Source organism: Rhinoderma darwinii, chromosome 13 (assembly GCF_050947455.1).
Source record: "Rhinoderma darwinii isolate aRhiDar2 chromosome 13, aRhiDar2.hap1, whole genome shotgun sequence".
Classification (NCBI taxonomy): domain Eukaryota; kingdom Metazoa; phylum Chordata; class Amphibia; order Anura; family Rhinodermatidae; genus Rhinoderma; species Rhinoderma darwinii.
Window position 1 is genome coordinate 28,883,911 of NC_134699.1, and position 24,650 is coordinate 28,908,560.

The 24,650-nt window shown below is 40.0% G+C and overlaps 1 protein-coding gene across 1 annotated transcript in view; it reads left to right on the forward strand.

The window, feature by feature from the left end:
• Positions 1–24,650, forward strand: part of BRCA1 (BRCA1 DNA repair associated) — a 110,905-nt gene that overhangs the window by 77,823 nt on the left and 8,432 nt on the right. The window contains exons 15-21 of the mRNA XM_075846652.1: positions 1,232–1,545; positions 7,919–8,006; positions 10,437–10,514; positions 12,331–12,371; positions 19,220–19,303; positions 22,684–22,738; positions 23,907–23,980. Coding sequence (XP_075702767.1) covers positions 1,232–1,545; positions 7,919–8,006; positions 10,437–10,514; positions 12,331–12,371; positions 19,220–19,303; positions 22,684–22,738; positions 23,907–23,980 — 734 coding nt within the window. The remainder of the gene's footprint in view (positions 1–1,231; positions 1,546–7,918; positions 8,007–10,436; positions 10,515–12,330; positions 12,372–19,219; positions 19,304–22,683; positions 22,739–23,906; positions 23,981–24,650) is intronic.

Consider the following 24,650-nt stretch of genomic DNA (forward strand, 5'->3'; position numbering starts at 1 on the left):
AGTATAGCTTGGTTTTTTGTAATTTGTGCATACACATAGGTTTATCAAATCTTTAGGTGACCATAAACATTAGTTGTTAGTCAGCCCAACCTGCAGATTTCGGCGGGACCGACTAAACATCTGACGCCCCGACGGAAAATCCGTTGTTTGCCGGTGCTGTTTTTCATGCAACGGAACCGGCGCTTCCAGTATTTCCAATGTTCTGCTCCTCTGACATTGCAGAACGGAAAGCTGAATACTGGTGTGAACCCAGCCTAAGGCTCTATTCACATCTGCGTTGTAAGCTCCGTTAGGGGACTTTTTCGCAGATGTGCTATTTTTTTTCTGGTAAAACCACGGACACCCCGACGGAAGGCCGGCGGAATACATTAAAGCCAATGGGTTCCGCTGGCAGCCGATAGCGTCCATGGTGCAACTGAAACATCGCTTCCACTTTTTCTCTTGCTCTGCTCTCCTAACTGAGCAGAACAGAAAGCCGCAACGCAGGTGTGAACCCAGTCTAATCTATGCTTAACGGATCAATTTCTTTCTACTGCACATCAGTTCCTACAGCCAAAAAAGGGGAAGAATTAATAAATGCAGGAGAAATAACAGATCCTTTAAAACTGAGTTTAATGATGCAAAATTACAACACATTGAAGGTGGAGGTTTTTTTAATATATTTTTTGGGATCCGGTCAGCAGATCTGTCAAAAAAAAACCTGAAAGCTTACCTTCCATTTTTGCATCTGTTTCCATTAAATTTGACGGATTCTTTAAAAATATTAGTGCCAACACAGGTGTGAACAGAGCCTAACACCTTTGTTTCTACTGATGAAATCTTATATTTTCTCTGCTAGAAGTCTGCAAAGTTTTTATTCAGTTCTTTTTTAAACCTTCTGGGAAAACTGCATTATGTCAAGTGTTTCGTCTGGAGCTCTTTTTAAAGAGTTAATCAAATGGCGGTGGGAGATATAGGCAGAACTTATAGTGACACTTCTTGCTGATGACATGCAGGGAGTTGTATTCAGACACGTTCTCTGGGCATATATCCACGAAAAGGTTACAAAGTGTTTTAGAAACCTTAATTCTCACGAATATAGTGCAATGGTACAGTCCGATGGTAAAAATAATATTTTGCAGAAGCGTAGGCCATGTAGTGAAGGGTTACTCTCTATAGCCAAAATTACATTGTCGTTTTTTCGATAAATAGGTTATATTATTTAATATGTACATTCTTGTTTTAAATACAGATCGTTGTGCACCAACTATAATTGATTTGAAGAATTCCAAATCACCCCCAAAACTAAGCCTGAGGAGTAAACTGCAAGCGGTAAATGGCCATAGCACGTTCAGAAAAGGAAGCTCTGGACAGTCTACAGAACTGAGAGACATTATGCACCCGCCCCGACATTCAAGCAAGCACCCTGGTTGTACTCAGAGAAGCGTGTCCCCTACGTTTACATCTCCTTTAAGAAGTAGAGCAGCTCCTTCAGTCAAGAGTCCAGTAGTTTCTAGTAAGAGAAACTATTCTCTTGTGACATCCGGCTTGAGTCAAAGTGAAGTGGTAAGTACTTGTGTGTCTGTGTGTGTTAATACATTGCTGTTTTTATTAAGCGGGTAAGAAGATATACTGCAAAAAAAAACTGTTCTAACCAATATAAAAAAAATTAAACTTTTTTTAAGCAGAGACATCATGGTTGGGGGAGTTTCACCGTTTTCCACATGTAGCACTAGACAAGTCTGTTTACAGGCACCTGAGCTAGGATTTCCTGCTGTAAGGGTATGTGCACACACACTAATTACGTCCGTAATTGACGGACGTAATTCGGCCGCAAGTACCGGACTGAACACAGTGCAGGGAGCCGGGCTCCTAGCATCATACTTATGTACGATGCTAGGAGTCCCTGCCTCGCTGCAGGACAACTGTCCCGTACTGTAATCATGTTTTCAGTAAGGGATATTCGTCCTGCAGAGAGGCAGGGACTCCTAGCATCGTACATAAATATGATGCTAGGAGCCCGGCCCCCTGCAGTGTGTTCGGTCCGGGTCTTCCGGCCGAAATACGTCCGTCAATTACGGACGTAAATAGTGTGTGTGCACATACCCTAAGAGAGACAGAGGCAGCTGCTTCATTCAGTGTTTGGACACAGAGCTGCTTACATGGCGGCTGAAGATGACTCCTCTAGTAAAATCATAAATAAAACCTGACAATTTTTCATAGGTTTGAGAATATTTCATTCTGCTGGCCAAGTTTGGTAGTAATTGTGGAAATATTTTATGATTTGGCCAGAGTTGTGTGTGACCTAATTGAACAGTGTTTTCTCATTCGGGCTTCACATCTAGCATTTGCTCTTTTTTTACATGCACAAGGGTGGTCTCATGAAGACAATGCCTGTTCATATGCAGTAACTTTGGTAGACACGAGCTGTCCATGTATTAAATGGTGGGTCATCCATCTGAATAGCCTATATGTAATACTACATTTTGCCTCCAGTGGGCTTTTGTTCCCTGGTAAAATCAGCAGGTTGTGGACAGAGCCAGGCCTACAGCAATCAGCTGATCGCTGCAACAGCTCCAATCTGAAAGGTGTTGGTTCGCCACAGGCTTTGTTGGCATATCGCTAGGTTATGCCACTGGTGTCTTAATCGCGGGGGAACGACTGCTGTGGTCCCCACCGATTGCTAAAAAGGAAAGCACTGCGCCATTTGGTTCTGCTGTCGTCTGCACACGGCTTTATCCGTGTTGCCACAGAGATTGCCATTGTGCTGCTTTAAATTCGAATAACCCTACTCCCAGCTGCCTGGCGCAATTTGGAATAAGTCTGCTCTTTATTTGTTTGAAAATGCAGAACAGGCCCTTGGATGTCATACCTAATATTATAAGTGTAATTCAGCTTTCATATCACTCAAGTTTGTCAGATTTATGATCAAAGCCTCTATCCATGATGTTACCAGTAATTAATTCCAGCTCCAGTCTAACGATGATCCCTTCCCCCGCACTAACTGCTTGAGCAGAACACGGCGAAATGGCGAGAATGGAGGCAATGAATCAGAGTCTGACTGCTAATGATGTTGGCAGAGTTGTGTGGGATGTCATTAGGCTTGGCACCAAACCTTTCTTCCATGAGTTTATAGTTCTAGATAGAACATGACAACACAACCTTCAGGAACTTAATTAAAACTATTACAGCAATTCTGCAATATCAGATGCCATGTCAGGGTTGGTAAAATGATGGATATAATAACAGGTAAATTAGTGCATTATGCTGGTTAAACAGGGCACTCCATCACTGCCATCCTGTTATGAGTCTTCTCTGAAATTTATTCTAAATCATGTGAAGAAAAAAAATGACCTAATCTAAAATACTTCTAGAGCTGATTTTAATTATGCTTTGCAATGGTTTACGACTGTGGGAATGTAACTACTGTACAATGTATTACATGGAGCGATAGTCTTATTAAGACTATATATTAGTTTTACTTAAAGGGTAACTAAACGGTTTCTTTCTAGCGGCAGACGTCACAGATAGCGCAGTTCTCCTACTCTATACAAACGCAATCTGACGATTTGAAAAAGGTCATATTGTTTTGACCGAAATGTCATATTTATGTCTGTGGATTGCAAATAAAAATACTTCTGATTCAAGATAGAATTGTTGAGTGCCGGATCTTCATGTATGTATAAATACATACACACAGACATACATACATACATACATACATACATACATACATACATGATCAGGCACTCAACAATTCTTTCTTTCTCACTTCTAATGTACGTACTTGTATATATATGTATATGTCACAGAGCTTGCCTATGTATATACTGGCACTCCCTTACACTTGAAATATCTATATGTACATATAAAGCCTACTGTTATATTATTATACTTCTACTTATATACACGTAGAAAGCTCACATAATATTACTTAAACTGTTCCTAATATAAGTGCTGAACGTCCAGGGGTGGCAGGAAAAGAGAGCAAGCCCCAGAGCTTCACATAACTGTTTAGATCTCTAAGTTTTCTACCCACTCCATGATCTCCACCCTAAGACCACCCAAATACCTTACAAAGTGCATCTGTTTAGTGTAAGTAAAGGTAATTTTAGAAGGCCCGATATTGAGAAGAAGGCAGTAGATGAGAAAATTTGATCAAATGGCCTCTGGGGATACGAACACCTCAATGGGTGAACATCACTGAATAATAATAAAATATACCTGGTAAATAGAGATAGTATATACTATGTGATCATAGGACAGTGTGTCAGGATGTGAACAATATTCTCCTTTAAAGAGGCTCTGTCACCAGATTATAACTTGACTATTTCCTACATAATCTGATTGGCGCTGTAATGTAAATAACAGCAGTGGTTTTTATTTTGAAAAACGATAATTTTTGAGCAAGTTATGAGCTAGTTAAGATTTATGCTAATGAGTTTCTCAATAGACAACTGGGCGTGTTTTTTACTTTTTACCAAGTGGGTGTTGTACAGAGGAGTGTATGAGGCTGACCAATCAGTGACCAATCAGTGTCCTACACTTCTCATTGTTCCAGCCCAGCATGATCCACAGGACCTTGGGATTGTGCAGTGAAAGAAGTAAACACGCCCAGTTGCTAAAAACACAATACACGCCCAGTTGTCCATTAAAAAGGCTCATTTGCATAAACATAAAATTGCTCATAACTTGGCCAAAAATGATCGTTTTAAAAAAAACAAACAAAAAAAACTTTACTGTTATCTACATTGCAGCGCCGATCACATGCAATAGGAGATAGGGATTTGATAATCTGGTGACAGAGCCTCTTTAACAGGCGGACACCGTGGCGGTAACCCGACAGAACAAATTACAGTAAATGGGTCCTTCGTGCGCCGTTAGTGTCTGCCATGCATTGGCTCTGCCACCTGCGTTTTTCGTTACTCTGTTTCCAGTGCCGATTGTTCCTGTGATGCCCACTGGTCTTCGTTTACTTTTCCTGCAGCGATTTATTGCATGAGATCACTTCACACACTTAATGGCCTTCTATCATCCCTAGATTAAACGTGACATTGAGTGAAATATGGGTAATATGAATTCCCATGGGATTGGCACCCATATTTGTCATGGAATATTTACAGCGATTAAAAACCATACACGACTCCTTTTGGACCTGATGAAAGAATCTGAAGTTCATATCATTTAGTTAACATTTTACTTTTCTACGTATAGTTGCTTAGAAAATTATGTGAAAGGCTATCTGGTTGCAGTTTTATTTCATCATGCAGGTCTACGAACTATATTGTCAAAGGGGTTGTCCGGTTTAGAAAACCCATTTCCATATACCTTATTAAGGAATCCATATTTCAATAGGTAGTGTTCTTCTAGCATCTGCCAAACCTAAATTCTGTTCATCGGACTGCCAGATAGTGAATTCTGATTCTTCGCTCCGAAGAACACTTTCTTTACACTCCTGATTCTTGGCATGGTGACTTTATGCTTGTGTGCAGCGGCTCGACCATGTCGATATTTCATGAGGCTCCTGACACGCAGTTCTTGGGCTGATGTCACTTCCAGAATCGGTTTGAAACTCCGTAGTGAGTGATGCAATAGAGGATAGGCAATTTTGACGCACCACACACTTCAGTACTAGGTGAGTTTGTGTGGTCTACCGCTTGGTGGCTGAGCTGTTACTCTTAAACACTCTTTACAATAATAGCACTAACCATTGACCGGGGAGATCAAAAATGTCACAAACCGACAAAATTGATGCAGTAGCACTAATGCCTCCAATTCTGACAAACCCCTCTCTGGTCCTATAATCCTCCAATATCTGTTGACGACAGCATTCACGTCTGGTATAATGTAGAAATAGATTTATTGGTCTAACATCTAAGACATAGCAACGTCTCAACCCGTATGTATAGTATTGAAAAATGCCCGACTATACATATGGACTGTAACATCGCTATGTTTTAGATGTTGGACTAATAAATATTTTTCTACATTATACCAGATGCAAGTGCGGTTGTCAACAGATATTGGCGTACCATGTTTAAAGTCATTGAGCTCTTCAGTACGACCCATACTACTACCACCAACGTTTGTCTATGGAGAATGCATGGCTGTGTGCTTGATTTATGTACCCGTTTCCATTGGGTGTGACTTAAACACCTGAACTCTTAAATGAGTGTCCGCATACTTTTGGCCATATATTGCATTAGTGGTAAGTAACTTTGAAACGACTTATCTTGTATTAATTTTGACTTTCCTGATGATTTCTTCTCCATTGACTTCCAAAGTTTGTCAGAATTCTGCAGGTGCTATTGTCACCTGAGAGGGGTACATTGCGGCATTTCTGATAACCAGCAGAATTTTGATGCCTTGTATCTGGAATTGCACTCCACGTGTAAACAGGAAGCAGAGGTTTTCTTAAAACCGCTTGCTGGCTAGATTTGCACTTGATCCTATGAATGAGGATTCGTCTGCAGTGTATTTATACACTTGTACCTGTGCATTTCCTTATCTCCTGATGCTTTGATGTGGCCGCTAATCGATAAGATAGGAAGGCGCTTCAGCAGCAAGGCAAGCAGGTTTCTCTTATTCAATTCCTTTTAAGTGGGCTGAAGCCTTTGCGTCTAGCAGTGACCTTTTGGCATTATCTTCACTTACATACTTGAGAGCCTGCGAGGCTCTGAATTTTTGGCACACGCCATCGACTCACCGCAAGTCCTAATCCCCCGTCAGAGCTCTCAATTTCGCTTGCTTCATAAATTATTGAGAAATGAATTTGAATTACTCTGCAGAGAAGAATTGCATTTCAGAATCCTTTGGCTGATGCGATCAGAATTTCTTTTTTTGTCTTGTTTCAGGTAGAGTAAATATGTGTTTGTTTTGTTTTTTTATTTCAAGATTTCTTCAGCAGGGAATGAGTTTTCTCCGTTCCTCATTATCTCTTTGTATTTGCAGTCCGGCAGATGTAGTGTGTGTTATAGATTTTGGGTGCGTCATGTTAGGGTTCTACGGGCATCTCAAATTGATGGCCTATCCTTAGTATAGGTCATCAATATTAAATCGGTGGAGGTCCGACTCCTGTCACCCCCGCCTATCAGCAGATTGGGGCCGAAGTGTTTGTTGCAGCGGCTTTTTCACCATTTACAGGCGGCTGTGGCTGTGATTTGCATTTCCGGTCCTGCTCAAGTTAATGGGACTGCGCTGCAATCCCAGGGACTACTGCTACGGATGTGTATGGCGCTGTGCCTGGTAAACACTGAAGAGGTCGTGGCAATGATGAGGCCATCAATTTAAAATGCCTGGAGAACCCCTTTCATTGGCTTCTTAAAGGTTTTGTCCAGGATTAACAAAAATAGGGCTTTTTTTTTCCGAATTCAGGGCCACTCTTGTCCATGAGTTGTCTGGTATTACAGCTCAGCCCAAATTAAGTGAATGAGACGGAGCTGCAATACCAGACACAGCCTATGGACAGGACTGGCGCTGGTTCTGGGTAAAAAGCTATATTTTACTAATCAACACGGCAGAGCCCAATGGGCCCTATTCTAAGTCAATGGGGTTCGTTGGGCGTCCGCTGTATCAGTCTTAACGCGGATCTGGCGCTGCATCCTGGTTTCCATTCAACTTATATAGTTTGTGTATTCTGGGCTGATTCTGAGGGGCTTAAATTTAGGCACTTGTACATGCATAGATCACGATGTACTATAGCATGTGCGCACGAGTCTAAAATCCTAGACAATGCGGTCCTGGTGCTTGGGACTGCAAATTAACCCGGTCTTCACTTCATGCACAGTTGTTTATCTGGTTTGAGTGACATTTGCTTTACTGATTTTGCACGAATCCTACGTAACAACCTGTATTCTATCCTATATTGGCCGTTTCTTAGAAATTATTCACATGTACAGTCATCATCTTGGACATTGACTTTTATTTCTTTACTTTTTAGATTCTGGTCCAGAAATTTGCACGGAAAACCCAGAGCGTCTTTTCCAGCCAAATAACAGAATCCTCCACTCACATCATCATGAAGACCGGTAGGTTTGGGCTGCCGCCTCCAGCGCTGGTTTCTATTACACCGAATAAGATTTGATGTCCCTAAAATATCTATCAAGTTGTTGGGATTTGCACGGATTATTTCCACACAGAAAGGTTAATGGGAAACTGTTCTGATCAGTCTTAAAGCTTCCTCTAATCCCTGCCTTGGATAAGCATTTTGCAGCGTGCTCTCCGCTTATCTACAGTTTATGTAACACCCCGGGTTGGAGGAGACATGAGAAATATTGTCTACAGTGTCACAGATCTTATTTTGAGGTTTATGTATTTTTATTCCGATTTATTATTTGGGAAAGGTTCTCCTCCCTTCTGCACGGACCCAATCCTGTGTTATTCAAACCAAAGGCAACTTTCACCCAAACTCTATATTTATGGAAACTCAAGGCATTTTGGCCCTGTAACCGAAGGTACAATACATGAGTCCTCTGCCAGGAGGGAGTATTTCGTTTCTACCGAGACCGACCTCCACCAGGCCAGGGACAGTGACACTTTGGGTATGTTCACACGTGGCGGAAATTCTGCAACTGAGAAAACCATTCCAGAGTTGTCTACAGCATGGGCATGGATTTCTGCAATCCCCTTTTAGATAAATGGGACGTTTCTGCAGCAAATCTGCCGCGTGTGAATTGAGCACTTTAGTCCTGTAACCTGGAGGAAAAGATTGGGGGGACTATAATGGGTAGTTCACACTTCGCTTTTTTTGGCACTAATTTTGACGTGGAACCGCGTCTAATCAGTGCCAAGAAACACCCCGTAATTCCCCCCCATTGATTTTAATGGGAAGCAGAGGCTTTTAATTGTATTTATTTTTTGGCCTGGAAAAAAAAACGTCCGGCTCCTTCTTTGAACGGTTTCTGCCTGTGAATAAACCTGCGGTGCTCGTTTTGAGCGTTTCTTGGGTTTTTGTCGGCGTTTTTTGCATTAGATTCAATACGGCTTTAAAAAAAAATGCTGACATTCCTGAAGGAATTTTGTGGAGGATTTTTTTTTCTGCCAGACAAAAAAAAAACTCTCTGTGTACTTACCCTAAATGAGTGGCACACCAAGAGAGAAAATAATTCCTGTCTAGACCAACACCAGGAGCAATAGTGCACCCACTGGCTTATTAATGTCATTGTTTCTACCCTCTTTCCTTGACGTTTTAGATAATTCTACGTGCTCGCATACATTGGATTGCTGGACAGCATGGCGGCTCAGTGGTTAATACTGTTGCCTTGCAGAACTGGGATCCTGCATTCAAATCTGTCCAAGGACAACTTTTACATGGACATTATTTTTAGGATTTCTCCCTGTGCTTGCATGAGTTTGCTATTGGTATTTTGGTTTCTTCCCATGCTTCTATACCTGTAGTGATGGGTAAATTGGCTTCCTATGAAGTTGGCCCTTGTGTGTCTATGATGAAGAAATTAGACTGAGCCCCATATTAAGGGCAAATTTGAGATATCACAATCTTTGTACTGCGCTGCTGAATATGATGCCGCACACTAGACTATTTTATGAATCCATATCCGCAGCTCCTTTATATAAAAGATCCAGTTTGATGTTGGCTGTCATTGAATGTTCCTGCTCCTGCTGTTTAATCACTTTATTCAATGAGGATTTTATTTACATCTGACAATATAGAACTGCTTCCCATTTCTGTTCATTGTTGTTGCCTACGAACCAGACACTAAAACGTTTACCGGTCATCTCCTAATGGAAGCGTCAGTGTTTAGAATGAACCGCCTGCGTCATAGAAGATTAGAGATAATGAGTGAATCAAAACTCATATAAAAATAGACATTGGTTTCTGCATTTAAGAGGGGGGGGGGGGGGGATGTACCGACGCAGCTCTCATTCTGGCTAGTGCCGTAGGCCATTAATTGGGCTTGATTATCTGTCGGTGGGCGGACTGAAATGCCATCCTGCTTTTCTCTACTTGTTTGTTTTTCTATGTGCTGTCCATGCCAGAGGAGGACAGATAGTGCTGTAATGAGTGACACACCACTTAGATCAGGATTGTGTCGTCTTCCTGCGTTGCTGCTGTGTATATGAAATGGAAATGACGAAGACAGTCCTTGGAAGATTCATACATCTAATGTGCCCCGGTACATGTGGGAATAATACAGAGATGGCTCGCCAGCAATAGTTTATGGCTGGTTAAACTAAGTCCATTCTGATGCTTTCCCACTTGGACACATTTCGTGAATCAACGTGGGTATGTTTATAAAATCATGTACACCGATAAATATTGTAGAAACCGCCTACATAAGGATATCAATCTGCACATTTCTTAAAGTAGCGTTCTCCATTTTTGGTTGCAACACGAAGTAAAAAGCAAGTGTGTGTGTATACATAGATCGATATGTTACGCTTTATACTAGTTATGATAATGCATTCTGAATATATTTTTCATTCTTGTCTTTTTATAGATGAACAGTTCGTGTGTGAAAGGACTTTGAAATATTTTCTAGGAATTGCTGGTAGAAAATGGGTGGTGAGCTATGAATGTAAGTATGATTTGTATTTTAATATTGAACTTCACCCTTATAAATGACGCTTTTTATCCTGGGAAGGGTCATATGACTCAAAACTAGTTGTGCCTTTGTCGCCTCAAACGTACAGATGGCAGTGCCGTATACACTGGCCCTTTATGGTGGCAAACAGGGTACCTACAGGTCCATGTTATGAACCCATAGTCACACTGTGTAGTAGCTCCATGAGGCACAGTGTGCTCCAAAATATTCATTGCTTCTAGGGAGCAGCATGAGATTACTTGATTTTTTTTTTTTTTATTGAATGGTATACGCAAGAAAATGCCTCTGTAATAGTAGAGGCACATACAACTTTATGGGTTCCAATTGTAGCCACAAGCATTGAGGCCTTAGGGTCCTCTTACACAGCCCGATATGGGCCCTGTTAATGGGCGCCGAGCGTTGATTGCCGCTCATTACCACGGCCCATATCGGTCTGTGTAAGAGGACCCTAAGGCCTCAATGCTTGTGGCCATAATTTGCTCTTCTCACAAGGCGCAATGATTGCTCATATATGGGACGAGTGATCGTTACTACAAACATTACTTCCATTATGTCGGCAGCACATCTCCCTGTTTACACAGGTGGACGTACTGCTAACTAAAATTCTAGGCCTGCAAATATACAAATGTATTTGTTGTACACAAATTCAAATTGATCCTAATAATTGCAATAAATATTGCTACCAGATATGGTCCCTTTGTGACTTGTAATATTAGAGGCTGTGGGGTTTCCATATCCTTGGGCAAAAAAATCTTTCTTTATTCCACTACTTGGTTTATCTAAAACTATATCTTGTTTTTCTTCTCTTTTTTTTTTTTTCTTTTCCTCCTTTTCCTATGTGACTTTTTTTTGTTTCTTAATATTGCAGTCCGGAGATATCGCTGTGTATTCCTTAGGCCTTTTGTCAAAATAGAAGCGGCTGTCCCTTCTTATTGTAGAAGTCGCGGATTTGCAGTCTCTGTGAATAGATGCTTATTATACCATTCAAAGTAGAACCAAAGGGAAAAAAAAAATATGTTTAAGACTGTTAGATTTTCATTGTTATGTTCTTCACAGAATCTTATAATAGGAATTAGCTTGAGAAAAACTTTTGTTTTTATTGTGCTTACACATGCCAGAGATAAATATTCTCATAATGCGAAGTGGTTTAAATTTACAATTCAGTTTTATTTTTAGAAGATACATTAAAATTGTAATTTTGGAAAAATGTTTCTGTAAAAGGGGGTGGGCTAATAGCGGGGTCAACCGGCTAGTGTCACCCACTATTACTACCTCATTTATGATCAGCGTCACTAGGGTTATGCCTAGTTCCCCTACCTTTTCCTTATACTAACATCGATCTAATTGCTTTGTTGCTACTTTGTCCTACTATTTCCCCTGAGCTTAGATGATAAGCAGTTCTGTTGGTGTCTGGCAGCTGCTCATCTTTCCTTCATAGACGCAACATGATCTATTGGAAAAGCCAAATTTGCATGCAAAGGGGGAAAAGTATCTGTTTAAATTATTTGACATTTATATCTCTGGCTTGCTTAAGAAAAGATGATTATTTGTGCCCCCCGCCCCACATAGCATAATAAATAAACATTTTCTTATTTGTGTGCCTACTTTTGGCTGATAAGACTCGAACATCATATAAAATCATTATGATCTGCATCTCAAAGAGCAAATTTATGACACTGACTCAAACATGATTTTCTTTTCCCCTTTTATTTTTAATCCTTGAGGCTACTTATCTGCATTGAGCAAATTCTAATGTAATCAGTCACTTTTTGACTTTCTTTTTATCTAGGGATTGTACAGTCGTTCAGAGAGGGGAGAATTCTTGATGAGGTGAGTCTGATATTAAATATCCTTGTGGAGAATGAGAGATAATCATCTTGACACGGAGTATTGTTGCTGTCATTATTCACAAGAGCCGTGGTTCCTGTACCTGTGTGTTCGTTGACCCGCTCTTCTTCTTTTACTCTCTTCTCTTCGCCGTTTCTTGTCAGATCTTCACATCTGGATCAGTAAATGGGGTTTATGCTGGGTTTACATTATGCTTTTTTGTTGCGTTTTTTTTTTTTTTAAGTTGATGAACTCTTGTTTTTGGTTTATCTACAAACAAAACAAAAAAAACACATGGATAAAACGCAACAAAAACGCACAGTGTGAACCCAGCCTTAAGTAATATAGACTAAATGGGATGTATCTTTTCTAGAATGGCTAAATTCACTATCTAAATTATCAGAGCATTAAATTACCTGAATATTTGTTTTTCAATCCAATACCCATTTTTATTTTATTTTTTTCTACCCCCACATATAAAATATCCTGCATATAAATAACCATATGGATGTTCTGATAATTAAAAGGGTTCTCTGGGCATTTTATTTTGATGGCCTATGCTTAGGATAGGTCATCAATATTAGATTGGAATGGGGCCGACCACTGGCACCCCCTCTGATCATCTGACTGAAGGAGACATGGTGACTAATCCCGCAGCCTCTTCAATATTTACCAGAGACAGCGACATAGATATCCGTAGAGACTCTTGCTGAGCCTATTATTGCAGCTCAGTCCCGTTACCTTGAATGGGACTGGAACTGCAATCTCAGGCCCAGCCGCCATGGATGTGTATAGTAAGCTATGAAGAGCCTCATTTGTCACCACGGCCCCTTCAGTCAGCTTATTGGCATGGTGTTGGGAGTCGGACCCCCACCCATCTGTTTTTAAAACCTAGCCTAAGGATAGTGCATCATTTTAAAATGTCCGGAGAACCCCTTTATTGCTTGGGATTTCAATCCCACCAGGGGGAAAACCTTTGTGTGTAAACCTTTGTGTGTAAACCTTACTTAAAACTGTCCATCCACATCAGACTATTCGATGATTCAATTGTTGGTCTAATGTGTATGGGCACTACCAGATCCCCCTGGAGGAGTGCTATTGGGGGGGCAATGTAATTAGCCTTGTTTGATTTTCACAGTAGATTCAGTTGTGTCTACCACATTTTAATGGTGCCGTGTTCGTCGGGCGCCCCCTGATTCCAACAATTTAAATGCTGCGGTTTGCGGTTGACCGCAGCATTTAAGGTGTTAAACGGGCGGAATCTAAGTGATCTTTGATTCTGCCCGTTGCAGTGAGGTGTCGACTGTATAACACAGCCGTCACCCGCTAAGTATGGAGCGAGCTCAGCCCGTGTGCCCGCAACATACTTCCCCTTAACGGCTCCGTATGTGATGTGTCGTTAAGGAGGCTGAGATGCACCAGTCATTATCTATGTGTATTTCAATTGATTAGTGAAATAGGCAAGTTAGCTGCTCATCTCCGAGGAAAATAATGGAATTAGGCAGGCTAAATACAGCCCTTCCAATACGTTTCCCCTTGAAGTAAAGGCCCTTTTACGCAGGCCAATGATTGGGCAAACGATCGATCATATGAACACTCGTTCTCAACCGTTGCCCTGTGTAAACAAGGAAATGATCAGCCAATGAATGAGCAAACGCTCATTCAGCGACTGATTGCATCTTTTAGGCAGCAATAAATATTATGGCTGCTGACGTGAAGGAAATGTTTGAGGACGTACGATTGTAGTGTCTCGTTAATCGGCGTTTATTTTCAAGCCCCATATTAGCCTGTGTAATAGGACCTTTAGCAAAAAATAAATTTGTCTCTGTTCATACGTCCATTTACATTCGGCGTATATGGTGGAAAAATCACCCGGTGTATAAGCTGAACCTATAACCCTAAGGATTTGCCATACACTTTCATACATCGCCCATTGACTCCTATTGTTAAAAAAAAACGGTATGCGGATGTATACCTACCAGAGATATGCTAAAAGTTAACTCTTTGCATACATAGGGCTCCTATATCCTATAGAGAAGTTCGGCATAGGCTTTGGAAGATTATTTTTGCACCACGTGGTATAAACCTAGCCTTAGGTTAAGAAGAATCTAGTATCTTTGGGCTCTGTCGCTTTATTTTTCTCCTTTTCCCATAGTCATCAGTGTTTTTTAGTGTTAAGTAACTCCCGTGCATTTTATTCTATCTAATATCTTTTGTTTTGCCCCTATTGGTGTCTAACCATTGTGATAGTGATCATAATCCATAAACAGCTGGTAAGTGTTTTTCATTTGCTTGAAAAAAAAAAGACACATATCGGTCAAGATCAGCAAAATTTTTGGGAGCAAATAAAAAAAGTTCTACATTTTTAGGATATCTTACTGAATGTAGAATAATATCTTTCTCCATGTGAAGGCATCTCTGGAGCTGCCACTTCTCTTCTTTCATAGACAAATGAGCATCTTGTTCCAATTAGAGATATAACAATTTCATTTTGTCTTCACTTTACATCCGAGCTCCCATTGTGATCCATTCTCTCTGCAAACCTCCTGCACATTAATGAGTTTGAGAAAGATCTGGACACGATCTCAACCAGAGCTTGAATTTATCTGATTTTATTTCAAGTTTTTTCTTTTGCATCAACTAAACCCTAATGAATGTCTAATCGCCACGGCCGGACGATAACGTTAACATGAGGTTTCGGAGCTAGGACGAGACTGCTGATTCATATTCCGAGAGCTGTGCCCTGAAAGTTGGCACAATCTGTAGTCTGGGGAAAGACCAGCTGTCTTTCAACTTGAAAATAATTGTTTCCCATTGCCTACGGAATATAATACAAGGTATTCAATTAATATTGCTGTGTACATGGGGGAACTTCACAATGCGCTTCTGAAGAACGTGCTCTGTACTCCAGTCACAAGTATGTTTTAGTCTAATCCCTTCGTATATATTTTTGTCTGAAGAAAAAAAAATTCTCTCTGAAAGGCTAGAACAATTGGGCTTGTGTGTGGTCAGTACAAAGAACTAGCACATAATCTGTTCTTTCCAAGGACTCTACAGAGGACCAGGGGATATTCATTGCATGTGGAAGAAAGACGTTTCTGACATCAATACAGGAAAGGGTTCTTTACAGTTAGAGTGATGAAACGAAGTATCTGCTATTAATACCTCTTGGGATAAGGCATTCAAATGTCAGCAATTAAAAAAAGGGTTAGAAGTTTATTTATGGAGTAATGGCATTGTGGATTATAACTAATCTGGTAATAAAAGGCCTGTATTTGATTAAGAAAGGTTGAGCTTGATGAACCGGTGTCTTTTTTTTTTTTCAACTTCTGTTACTCAAGCTCTTCTTCAGTAATGTATATAAAAAAAAAAGTAGTGATGTTAATGCCTCTGCCCAGGGACAGATCTCTACTAGCCAGACATAGATTTGCATGCTTCAACAAATGCCCATCCTCTGTTTTCCCTTTTTGTTGGGTGGCATTATCTTGTCACGCTCACTAAAAACCCACCCCGCTTGACAAAGCACGTGGGTCTTACCGTGAACTTCCTATACAAGCTAGTACTTAGGGGGAGTTCACACAGTATTTTTTTTTTCAGGCTGGAAAAAAAAAAGTACTTTCCTTCTGGGATTTTGAGCAAGCTAAAAGAGAAAAAACATAACACGGTGCCACATGGTGCGGATTACCCAAGAAGGGATCAGGGAGATAGGAGAGAACAGTATCATGCTCACCTTATGAAGTTGTACAGTCAGGAACAACTCTGGGAGAGACATGAACAATTGAATCACTGACAATGCTGCAGCCAGGTCCAATAAATTCAACAGGGATTGATGCCAAATAGAATAAAGGATGTGAAGAAAAAAGTCTAGGACCACAAACTGCGTTGCTAATCCAAACAGTTGTTGTAAATTCAAATTATATTTGATATCAGTAGTACAAAGGCTACGCGTTTCGATGCCGGACAAGCATCTTCATCAAGCCATATAATCATAATAACAAAAAAAGGGGGACATCTTAATTACAAATGGATGATGCATCAAACATAGAAACGTGTAGCCTTTATATTTAATATTTGATATTAATAGTACAATTTTACTTTACAACAACTGTTTGGATTAGCAGCGCTGTTTGGGGTCCTAGGCTTTTTTCTTCACATCCTTCATTCTGGGATTTTAAGGCAGATTTTAAATTACCAGCGTACACCCCCCCCCCCCTCCCACTCCTTGTGTTTTCTTGTGGCGTTTTGTGCTTGCAGTTTTTATAAGCAGTTGAATCTAATTAAAAACCGGTTGCAAAAACGCTTAAAGCGAGTGCCACATTTTTTTTTTTTTTCTGCCTACCATTTGATTTCATTGGAAGGTCGGATGCAGAAATCACTCGAAGATTATTTTTTTTAAACTAAATTTGGCATTTCCTGTTTTGTTTTTTTTCTCTGAAATCCAATCAATTGGTGTCCGGGATATATATACATAGAAGACCTGACATATTGTAAAATTGTTACCCAGCACTTTACACTCAAGGACGCCTTCATACAATTTTGCATCAATGGTAACGTGTAAATCATGCATAAAAAGTCATAGGTCTAAAAGTCTGACCCAAGCAGCGCCTGAGACGCACACTACCTCCTAACAATAACATTTCAGAATGGGAAGAGTTCATACATGCCACTTATACCTATGTCTACATACATATATCCACGTAATCACCAGCACTGAATAGACCAAAAATCCCTGCAATCCAGATGCCGATTCAGAGTCACAGAGTTGACAAATGTCCTGATTAGATGCAAGGGAGGAATAGATGTGCAACTGATCATCTTCTCACCCCGGTAGTAGGAAAGGAAAGAGAAAAAAGACCCATAGATGTGACCGAGAACACACATCCTCTCTCGTTAGGAAGAGGGGTTTGGTTCACTGGAGGTTGTACAGGGGGAGCGATGACAGTTTCAGGCTGTGATCTTTTTTTCCTGCTGTCACTTGCAGCTTCCCCCCTCCCTTACACGGACACAAAACTTTTCATCTTGCTCCCTGTCTTCAATTGAGTGCTTCACCCTAAATTTTGCCCCTTGAGCTTGGCACCTGAAAGCTAAAATTCTGGGTTTATCTGTAATAAAATGCCATGAACTAATCTCTCGTTTTTTTCCCGTTTTTTTTTTTTAATGTAGTTGCGGCAAGTATTTAAACTCACAACGTCACGTACGTCCTCAGTGAAATGGTTTAAATTATTTTCCGACTCCTAAATTTTTTTAAAAAAAAAAATACAAATTTGCTAAGAAAAAAAAACGCTCTTTAGATTCCCCTGCTTCTTTTTGTCATCGCACAGCAATTCTGTGACCAAGGCAGCCCATTGCAGGTCACAACAGTTTCTTCAGTATAGATGAATCATTAATGCTGCGGCCAACGCGTGGTTGTCAAGACCGTAACGCCTTATGACAACCGGGATCAGCAAAATAATCAGTAGTTATAAATATTTCCGTTGCCCATTCCGACTAAATTGATAAAGGGTCACTGTCAGATCATCTTCTCTAAATTTCCTGCCCAAAGTTTGAAGTGACGATGGTAGATGTGGCCAGTGCATTAGGGGAGGGGGAGTTTGGGGTATAAGCCTCACTTGTATTATTTAGAATAAGAGCTGTCCAGGAGAGGTCAAGGAAAACCTACAATGCCCAGAGCAACTGTGCTGCTCCTCCTGTCATCATAATTGGGGTGGGAATGACATTATTAGAAAGAGGGCGTAGGGGGTCCCTCAGTAATCCCATTGTGCGCAACGTGATTGTAGTGGGTTGATGAAGGCCCTCAGGTCTGCCATCTCTGTTCTATTATTAAGCCCATCCAGAGGCTTGGTATCATAGGAGAGCTGCAAAAGTACAATACACTGCAATACATAAGTATTGCACTGTATTGTACCTGCCATCTAACGAGTGCTTGTTGAAGTCCCCTTGTGGGACTCAAAAAAAATAAATATTAAAAAACGTTTTTACTAAAATAGGAAAAAGAAAAGTTAAGGACAAAAACAAAATTTCCCCCTAAAGTAATGTAAAAAAAATAAATAAACATAATTGTATCGCTGCATCTGTAAAAGTCCAAACTATTACAACGTAATGCAATTATCCCGCATAGAGAACGGCATAAAAAAAAATAAACGCCTGTATTGATATTTTTTTCTTAACCCCCTCCCCCCCCCAAAAGAAATCACAAAAATTAAAAAGTGATCAAAAAGTTATGTGCACCCCAAAATGGTACTAATAAAAAAAAAATACAATTCTCCCTTCAAATAAAAGTAATGGGTCTCCGAATACGACGACCCAAAACAGCTACCACTTTTACAAAATAAAAATCATTAAAAAAAGGATAGAAATTTGGTCGACCCGAAATAAAGTTAACAATTTTTTATTTATTTTTTACCACATGGTAAACGCCCTTAAAGAAAAACTAAAAAATCGGAGATGCTGATTTTCCATTCAACCCCACAGAGATTTTTCCAGTATATTAAATGGTGCCATTAAAAACTACAACTTGTCGAGCAAAAAGCAAGTCCACATAGAGCTATGCTGACGGAAAAAGAAAGAACTTCTCGCTCTTGGAATGCGGGGAGGAAAAAACTAAACTTGGCTGCTGCAGGAAAAGGGTTAACTCAACTGTGATATTATTGCAGGCCGGATGATTAGGAGCAGCAATAAAATGGAAGATGGGTGTAATAGTTGTTATCCAGGTCTGTGCGAAATCTTCCATTAATCCTGCATTTGACATGTTCGCGCATGTAGCTGATTTCTTGTGGGGGATTGTTCGGGGAAAAGCCTATAGCTCTGCAGCGTTTAGAAATCCTCATGTGTATCTCCTCATCTTGTTTCAGTATGACTTTGAAGTGAAGGGAGACGTGATCAATGGAAGAAATCATAGAGGTCCCAGAAGATCAAGACTAGGATCAGATGGACTGGTAGGTTTTCTCTCTTCTACTTATGATTCAGCCGCTGGATACGGCCATAGAAAACTCTTCATTCCCTCACACTTGCTGGTTGCTGCTGAATTCACCCGCCTCCCAGCATGAGAACACGCTAATCTATTTGTATATAATAAATTCCTATGCATTGTATATAATCAATAAGCTGGGTCTACACATGGAATAATATTTGTTAAAGGCTTTGTCCATCTTTGCAACTTTTTTTTTTTCTCCTATTGCATCTGAAAGAAAAAAGGAATCTGCTTTGCAAATAGTCTTTTAAATGTCCGATAATTTTTTTTTCCATCTCTATTTGATTATCATGTGATATTCCTGTTTGATAGCAGTAATGTACACCTTCGCATCCAATTTTTGTTTTTATTGTTCCAACGCGTCTGAAATGAAATATAGTAAGAAGCAACTTTGCATTAAGTATTGCTAAAAAAAAATCTAGTTGTTTCTACAGTTCCTTAGCGTATCCATGGTAACAGACGACAAACACATTTTGTGTAGTCTGATCCTGCATTTATACTTTTTTATCTGTTCCTCACTTATTGGTAACCTATCAAATGTATGTCAGCAAGAGACAGAAGGGAGTATAACTGCTGGATCAGACCACACCGTGTTTGTTTGTAGTTTCTACAATGGAGATGCATAAAAACTGTAAATACAACTCTGTAGGACATGTATGGGGCATTTCCGATGCATTAAAACTGTTGAAAAAAAATCCGCAGCGCAGGGCTTTTGCTGGCAATTGAATGAGATTTAACAAATCTCATCCACATGCTGAACATTTTCCACACAAATCCGAGACCTTTTCAAATCGGCAACATGCTCGTTCTATTCCGGATGTTTACCCTGGGTTTCACCCTTTTAAATGTAGAACGGTGAAATTCACAGTGAATCCCCTGCATAATCTGCATGTAACGCATGCGGATTTTGCTGCAGATATGCTTTCCAAAAGGGCACAAGTAGTCTGCTACGTGTGTGGTTACCCTAATATAGGTTTCTAGGTCCAATCTTGATCCTTTCATACAGAAAATAGTTCTGAGAAATCAGGTAGTTAAATGTTTGACAAACTTCTGACATGTCAGAAGTTTGGATTGGTGGGGGTCCGAGCACGGAGACCCCCCCCCCCCAATCTCTAGAACGAAGGAGCTGAAGCACTCGTGTGAACGCTGAGCCGCTTCGTGTCGGTTTCGGCTTTTTCCGGAAAGCCGATGTATCGGAGTGCGGGCTCATAGACTTTCTATTGAGTCCGTACAGTGATACATTTATTTCCGGAAAAAGCCGAACACACACGAAACAGCTGAGCGCTCACACGAGCGATTCAGCTGCTTCATTCTAGCGATTGGTGGGGGTCTCAGTGCTCGGACCCCCACCAATCCAAACTTCTGACATGTCACTATGACATGTCAGAAGTTTGTCAAACGTTAAGCTACACTTGAGAACACGTGAAACTTAAGAATAGGAGTTGGTTTATATTGGAAATCTCTCCACTATTCATGAACCATGTTGTAAATGCAATCTGTATTTTTACATAGTACAATGATCCTCTAGATGCACTTAATGAGGTTGCAAATAGCCCCTCAGCTCCTGGTGACATTTCACAAGACACTCAACCTCTGCTCTTCCTCATTAAAACGTGACCAGGATTCTCAATGCAGCTTCCACCTTAATTATGCGCAGAGGAGGACAGCCGAGTATATGGCGGAGACGGCAGGGGGATTGTGATCGTATTATAACATGCTGCTGACTTAAGTAATAGAGGGGAAGAAATTGATGAGCCTAATATTTGCGTAAACCCCATAATTATAGATTGTGCTTAACATTTCTACTGCTAGCAGAGGCTTATACTTGGGCATGCAGGCTTTATTGTGAGAGGTAGGCTGTCACGCGTTTCAGGCTCCAGAAAAGTCTGTGTAGAATGTGGCTGCCCTCCCTCCAACCCTCGTTTTTTTTTTTTTGTTTGTTTTATTTATTTTTACGTTGACCTAGCCGTATGAAAGCTTGTTTTTTGCAGGACGAATTGTACTTTTTAATGGCACCGTTTAATGTACCATTATATTGTACTGAGAAACTTGGAATGGAAAACAGCACGTTCACCACGTGGTAAAAATGATAACTTTCTTCTGCTGGTCAGTACGATTACAGCGATTTATTTATTTATTTATATATATATATATATAAACATTTAAAAAAAAACAAAAATAAAAAAAAATATATAATATATCTATAATTATAAAGTTTTTTTTATTTTTGTTTTTTTTAAATGTTTTTACTTTTACAAAATAAAAAAAAAATTGTTGTCACCATATTCTGAAACTCTTAACTTTTTTTATTTTTCTGCCGATGTTTCCAAGCTGTGAAGTTTTTTTGTTTTTTTTGCAGGGTGAGAAGTATTTTTTTGTTGGTATTATTTTGGTGTATATATGAGTTTTTGATCACTTTATGACATTTTTTGGGGGGTGGAGATGAACAAAAGGCCGCAATTCTAGCTTTTCTTTTTTTTTTATGGCGTTCACTGTGCATTATTAATAACTATGTTTTAATGGTTCGGATCGTTACAAATGTGGCGATACCAATTTTCTGTGTTTGGTTTACATTATTTTAGGTTGACAACGTTTTTTTTGTTTTCACTTTTAATCTTTTGGGATCTTTCTTAGACCTCCCTTTTTAATTCTGACTAGTGGACTTGATCACTTACACAATACACTGCAATACTTGTGTTTTGTGCTTTTAGCGCCTTTTATTAAGGCTTAATAGGAGTAGCAACATGGCAGATCTGGGGGCCTTCATTAGGCCTCTGGCTGCCATGAAAGCTCATCGACTTAGAGGCCGATGTCGCTATTGACTGCACCATTTAAATGGCTGAACATCCATGATCGAAGTCATCTCTGATTCCGGTTACAGAGCAGGGTGTCGACTCTTGAGCCTGCTCCATACTCCCGTAATGTGAACAGCTTACTGTTAGAGAATTAGGAAGAACGCAAGGTCACTAGAGGGGAAATGTAGTATTACATGTGGCCATTTAAATGATTGGCTGTCCTCGTAATATATAGATGTATGTATTAATCATATTTTTGTAAAAATTTATTTTAAATGGTATACATAAAGTATCCTAACCAACGTTAAAAGGGTCCTGTACTGGAAAACCGCTTCTGCAGCTCCTCCATAACGTGCCTCCCCATCTATTGGATATGCCATTAACCTGTGGGTATATCTCATGTATCTAGATCATAGAGACCACCTATATGTACAAACTACATGTTAAAAAAAACTATAACTTTAGACTGCATTTAATATTTTATTCGTGCCATACTGATGATGGATTAAACATTACTAATTTAATAACGGTCTTACTTGCCTTCTATTAGCTCCTGGAAGAGTTTGAGATTTGTTGTCCTGGGTCTTTCAAAGATATGACTAAAGGTAAGTTCTGTTATACTATGCATGCCATTTTAGAATTGAAGAATTTTAATTAAAAACTCAATTATATCCGGTTTTATTCTAACTCAAAATAAAATGACAACACTATTAGGGTATGTTCACACAGCCTATTTTCGGCCGTTTTTCGGGCTGATTAATCGGAAGCAGAACGCCTCCAAACATCTGCCCATTGATTTCAATGGGAAAACGGCGTTCTGTTCCGACGGAGTGTTTTTTGCGGCGTTTTTTTACGCGTAAAAAAACGGCCGCAAAATAGAAGTGCAGGTCACTTCTTGGGACTTTTTGGAGCCGTTTTACATTGACTCTATCGAAAAAAAAGCTCCAAAAACGGCTGTAAAAAATTGCGAGCGGCTCAAAAAAACTTCTGAAAATCAGGAGCCGTTTTCCCTTGAAAACAGCTCCGTATTTTCAGACGTTTTTTAGTAAGCGTGTGAACATACCCTTAGATTGCAGACAAGCAGATACATCAGTGCAAAGAAAAATATGTATAAAACAAGTAAAGCAAATCTGCACAATATCAAATACAGCAGTACCAATTTTCACAAAAACAAGAGGCGTGTAAACGAACACAAGAATAAACACCTAAAAAAAGAACAGATATAGCATGTACATAACAGACTGACCTGCCACAACAAGGACAATGAAACACAAGGGGAGGGGGAATCGTAGAACTCCATGGGCGGACAAGGCTTCAGGAAGGGGAACAACCGGGTCCCATCTCTTGGTGAAATAACCCATAGGGAGCAAATTTGGCTTAGCATGAGGAAGGGCATTATGCCGCTCAAGGCAGAGAATCCGACTCAATCCATATAGAAAAGGACGGTGAGGCTCGAAATCTGAGAAAGTGGACCATTGTGTCACAAAGGCAGAATAAGATACCGTCTCCGCAGCTGTCCTATTTTCCATTCGCATAATGCGATTCAATTCAGTGACCCATTGAGTTCTAGTCGTGTATGGATTTCCAAACTCTCTGAATTATCAAGTTAGTGGCTATTAAGCAATGACGGTGCATGTTGCGTTTGACAACCTTGATAGGACCTGATATAACCAATAGTAAAGCCATTTCTACAGAAAAACTAACAAATTAACGATATCCAGTAAATTCTTTTTTTGTATTACCCATTTAGTGATGTATGTTCTTTATTTGCAGATGACTTGGAGTGGATGGCATCCCTGTGTGGGGCATCTGTGGCACATGACCCATCACAGTTTGAACATAAATCAGTAAGTCTTTTTAGCAATCTTTCCTCTTGTCATGTCTCCAGTATTTCTGATACTGCGGCTCCAGCATCTTTGGGTACATTGCCTTTATAGTCTCTATTACATACTCATTTCCCCATTGATCTCATTTACAGTTCTAAAAACAGAATCAACATTTCCTTGGGGATATTAGTTGAGAGAGAGGAACACAAGTTCAGGCCGTGGCTACACCAAGCGTTTTTGGAGCACTACTGATTGATTTTAACTCTTGAGTGACAGCTGCAGTCAGCAAGATTGCTTGCAACTCAATGTATTTACTTGGACTCCAGCTATAGCTCAATAGTTAAAATCAATCAGTAGCGCTACAAAAAGTGTCAGTGTAGCCCTGGCCTAACTTAAGGTCCTGTGGCTTATTGTTTACCTTCTTTCCGCAGAACCAACAATACTTTGTTTGAAGAGCTTATAAGCAGGTTTATAGAGTATATAGTACACTCTTCTGCAACATCGGAAACCTGTGGGAGTCTAGGACTGACTTTGTATCTTCCTATATACCACAAAATGGCTAAATGCGATAATTAGCAAACTTCTTAGTGCTTAGAAAGTGGGAAAAACTCAGAATACCAATTTGTTTTGTTCAACAACGTTCTAATTAAATCTCCTAATGGTACCATTAACCTTGTCATGATTTACAAAC